At 52.7% G+C, this 4,833-nt stretch overlaps 1 protein-coding gene across 1 annotated transcript in view; it reads right to left on the bottom strand.

Annotated features, from left to right (window-relative positions):
- The window catches only part of RTKN2 (rhotekin 2), a 72,843-nt gene extending 69,432 nt beyond the window's left edge, over positions 1 to 3,411 (bottom strand). The window contains 1 exon segment of the mRNA XM_019507741.1: positions 3,361 to 3,411. Coding sequence (XP_019363286.1) covers positions 3,361 to 3,411 — 51 coding nt within the window.
- Positions 3,412 to 4,833: the final 1,422 nt, after the last annotated feature.

Genomic DNA, 4,833 nt, shown 5'->3' with positions numbered 1-4,833 from the left:
CACCCCATGGTGAGGGAGGAGTGGGGCTGGGACAGGAACTGCCGAACTGGGGGGTGGGGCACTGGATGGAACTATGGCTTGTTTGGGGGCTGCAGGGAGCTCCGGAAACATTGCACATGCAAAAGGGATTAAAAAGATTTGAAAACAAACACATTTCAGTTTTCCTTCTTCGGTCATCTTACAAAAAGAGGTATAAAAATCAATTGACTCAACTTTTGCTCTATATTCTCATAGAAATCAATTAACACCTGAAAATGAAAAATGTTTTAAAAAGTGCCACCTTTTGTATTTGTAATTGGATGCAAATTTAATGCCAGTTAAAGTGAACTGAAAGCCAAAGGTCAACTAGCAATTATAGTTTAAAGACCAACCATTAAAGGTAACAGATGATTTTTTATCCAAAAGAATGAAATAAAATGTTCCTTTACCTATGTTCACTGAAATGCAACAGCCAATAATGTTGCCTTGGGAGTCCAGAAATATAGGGCATACTTTCTTATATGTATATATCAGAAAATTAAAATGTCAATTAATGTAAGTATGGAGAATGTCAATACATATAAATATGGAGAATTATTATTAAGAGAAGGTAACTCTTACTAGGGTGTAGGCTAAGACAACAAGAGAGTATCCCACATGGCCAGAGGGACCTGCTATTGCAATACCGATATTACCGAGAGGGCTACTAGGGTCAGCAGTTAGCAGCTGACAGCAGTGAACATAACCAAGCTACTTCTTTCTTTGTTACCACTGCTACAGACCCTTGTTTTCCCCTTCCCTTTGGGTTATTAGTTGCATAACTTTACATTGCCAGAGAGCAGGGGACTTGGCTGTAAATCAGGTTTGAGTGGTGTGGCTTGACCACAGCCAAACGTGGGGTCGTGAGTACTTCTGGATTTTGAAACAGAGACATATCTGTGTTGCACGGATGCACATTCATTTGCATCAGATCTTGCTTATGCCTCAGAATATTTTTGAGGTTGTGTGGTACAATTAATATGCACCTTTATATGACTGAAGCTACAGCTGCTAGCAAGTGTTTGATTCCTCCCAAAATAGAGGTTGAAGTAACTGCCTCTCCCAACTATGGCAGAGCACTGTTGGTCCCTGCCACTTTAGGGGCTGAGCCAAACAGCCAGCAGGTGCTTGATTATGGTGGCCATTTTAGAACTCTGGAGACCTATATAGAGCAGTTCACCACTGGCAGGCCAGGCAGAAACTTTGCCTGGCTGAAAGGCTACATGAAACATCTTGGAGGTAAGGGCAGGAGCTTAGGGGGATGGTTTGGAGGCTCCTGGTCCTGGGCATGACCTAAAACTGTACACTGCCAGGAGAGGGTGGCCTGGTGGGGCTCTCAGTGGTGTGGGAGCCCCCAGGAAATACCAGGCCAGTTATCACCCTAGTGAAAGGTGGGTTGGGGTGCCTTACCCTCTAGCCCCCACAACACTAAGTACAAGGGGACCAGGCATGGCTACAGCCACCTGAACCCCCAATGGGGAGGGAAACCCCATGGCCCCAGTGAGAGGGGGCAGAAATGTGGAGTCCCAGTGAGGGGAAAACCAGAGGGCTGGGAGCCCAGTGTGAGTGTATATAATTGCCACGGGAGGAGCCAGGGCCAGCTTGGCCCTGGTCAGGTAATTGGCTGGCCACTACCCTGGTGAAGGCTGTGGGAGAGGCCCAAAAGATGGTACGTCTGCCACCCAAGGTGTGTGCTAGCTAAAGCCTATGGCTGAAGGGGCCCGCTCCAAGAGGGAGCAAGATGGTACAAATTGTTGATGCTTAAAAGAGACCTTATGAAAAGGGGTGGAGCATGAGAGGCCCTAGTAAGAAGAGGGTGGTATGAATGTGTGTGTGTGTCTGAGGCCTGACATCAAGGGCAATTTCATTTGCCTGCCATTAGCAAGCCTTCAGTGAAGGACAGAAGAGGACAAGCTGTCCCATTCTCTGTTTTGCTCTTTGCACCAGTGCTGCTCAGACTTACTCTCACAGGCCAGACGGGCAGTCCCCAGTCTGTCTACTGGCCAGATCATGCCTGAGGATCCAATCCAAATATGGAGTACAGCTGACCCTAATCTGGCTATACAAGGGTGGAAAGGGTGCATTGCTCAGCCCCAAACCAGCTGCCTGAGGCTTGGGAATTTGGGAGGCAGTATTAATTGCCGCTGCTCTCTCACCACTGGATTTCCAGAGCCATGGGGAGCCTCACAGGACAAAATTTCTGTGGGCCTGATGTTGAGAACCCCCCTGCTCCCCCACTTTTTTTGGACTCGAGGCACCCTCAGAAAATGTCAACTCTTAATTTTCACTCTATTTTTTGACAATAGAGCAACTCTTTTGCTGCAATAAACTCTGAAAGCTCCCAGTTTATCTTGCAAATCACGTCTGCACACTTAACTCTGCTACGACACCCTTCAGCGGATCTCAAGTGCCCCAGGCTGAGCCACTGCTCTGCACCCTTTTCTTTGCAACTCGCGTTTCCTCGCACAGCTCATGATCGCCGCTTTTCTGTACTTATCCTGGCACAGGAGGCAGAAACAGGGAAGTCCCAGCGCCTGGTCCCACCCCGACATCCGCAGGTAAGAGGGTGCTGGCTGGGTAACTATCACCGTACTCACCTCTCATGGAAAACAGCCTGCCTCTGCCCCTGCCCAGTCGTCGCCAGCGCTCCGGCCACGGGAGCGATGGAGGCAGCAGGCGACTTGGCTCGGGCGGGGCGGGTCCCGGCACCGACCAGCGCAAACCGCCTCCATTCGCAGCAACAACAGGAGCAGGGCGGAGCGGAACGCACTACCCGCCTGTGGCAAGGCAGGCAACGGCCCGAATGGCCCAGCCTGCCCCGCCCCCGACGCCTTCGGTTGCTGGGCAACTGCCCCGCCCCTTCCCAGCCACGTTTAAATCCTGTTGTGTGACGACATTGGCTGTGCGCGGGACAGTGGGAGGGCTTCTTCCCCCCCGCCTCTGCAGTGCCCTGCTACGCTGGGCGGCGGACCCAGGCCAGAACCACCCGCCGCAGAAGGGCAAAGCGCTGCTTGCCGGCTTCTCCCGCTCGGGGCAGGCCCTGGCCGCGCGGCCCCGCCGCAGCCTTCGAAACTTCCGGCGCACCTCTGCCAAACGGCGCCTCAGCCCCGCCCCGGCCCTGCTGGGGGCAGGCGCCGGCAGCGCAGGCCCAGCCTCAAGCGGAGCTCCATGCCTTAGGCTAGCCAGACTCTAGCTGATCAAAGACCCGGCCCTGCGCAGTGCCGCCCCTTGATGCAAAGCCGCAAGGCCTGGGGGCTCCAAGCGCCGAGGGGAAAGTGGCTGTTTCCTTTCCAGATCCCACGGGCGGGTCGGACCCGGGAGCCTGGCGGTGGGAATGAATACCTTGAGGAAGCGACTGTGCAGCGTCGCAGAGCGGCTGGTGCTTTGCGGCATCGGATCGGAGACAGGAAGGCTGGACCAGACCGGAGGAGTTATCGCCCCACTCGAGGCTTTGTCCAGTCTGGTCTTAAAAACCTCCAAAGATAGAGACTCCACCGTGTCTCGGACCCCGTGTAGCCTGTTGCAGGGCTTCACAACTCTGGTGATGAACCTAACCCTCCCTTGCTGCAACTTGAGACCGTTGCTCCTTGTTCTGTCATCTGCCACCACAGAGCAGTCCAGCTGCATCCTCTTTGGAACCACCCTGCAGGGAGTTGAAGGCTGCTATTAAGTCTCTTCTGTCCCTGCTTCTCCAAATTAAATAAACCCAAATCCCTCAGCCTGTCTTCGCCAGTCATGTCCCCCAGCCCCTGAACCATTTTCATTGCTCTCAGTTGGACTCCAATTTGTCCACATCCTTTCTGCAGTGTAGGGCCCAGTTCAAACCATCAGACTGGTTCAAAGCCATTACAACCAGTAGGAACCGGCTCAAACTGGTCAGAAGCAGTTCAAACCAGGTGGAACTGGTCAATACCAGTTCAAAACAGTGGGAACTGGTTTAAACTGGCCAGAACAGGTCAGAACCAGATCAAACCACCCAAAACCAGTTCAAACCAGTTGGGACCTGTTCAAGGTGGTCAGAACCGACCGGAGCAGGTTCAAACTGGTCAGAACCAGTTGGAATCGGTCAAAGCCAGCCGGAACGGGTTCAAGCCAGCTGGAACCAGTTGAAACAGGAACTGGCAGAACCTTTCAAAACAGGTTCAAACCAGGTTCATGGGTGACTGGTGCCTTCTGAGTTGGGGGGGCACTTGCCCTCTCAGTGGACAGTCAGCAACCAGGGGGAGGTCCCCCCACAGCTGATCCTGCCAACTGGGGAGGGGAGGGTCCCCCTACATCTGATCCCGCAGATTGGGGGAGTCCCCCTGGGGCCAATTCCTCTGACACTTCCAGGTGAGCACAATTGGCTGTGGGAAGACCACTTCTGGTGCCTGCATTCCCCAGCCGGCGCTCTCAGGGGGGCACTGGCACTCTTGCCTCCCCCCTGCCTGGGAACACGGGCTGACAAGAATTGCACCAGCACTTACAGGGGGTGCAAGTGCATCTCTGTGCACCACTATGCGTTGCCACTGAACAGGTTCAAACTGGTCGGAACTGATCAAACTAGTTCTAACCAATTCAAAACTGTTCAAACCGGTCAGAACTAGTTCAAGCTGGTCAAAACCTCTCTGAACTGGTTGAAACCATCTGGAAACTTTCAGAACAGGTTCAAACCAGTCAGAATCAGTTGATACCAGCTCTAACCAATTCAAATAGTTCAAACCGTCAGAACCAGCAACTTATGTACCCTACATCTTGCACCTTCAGCCTAGAGCTCCTCCACAACAAGTCGTTCAGGAAGCTCTTCTAATTCATTCCCTCCAGCGCAGGGTTTCC

Source organism: Gavialis gangeticus, unplaced genomic scaffold (genome assembly GCF_001723915.1).
Source record: "Gavialis gangeticus isolate Ggan-Ray unplaced genomic scaffold, GavGan_comp1, whole genome shotgun sequence".
Taxonomy (NCBI): domain Eukaryota; kingdom Metazoa; phylum Chordata; order Crocodylia; family Gavialidae; genus Gavialis; species Gavialis gangeticus.
Note: the sequence above shows the minus strand (reverse complement) of the source record. Positions and strands in the feature narration are given on the sequence as shown.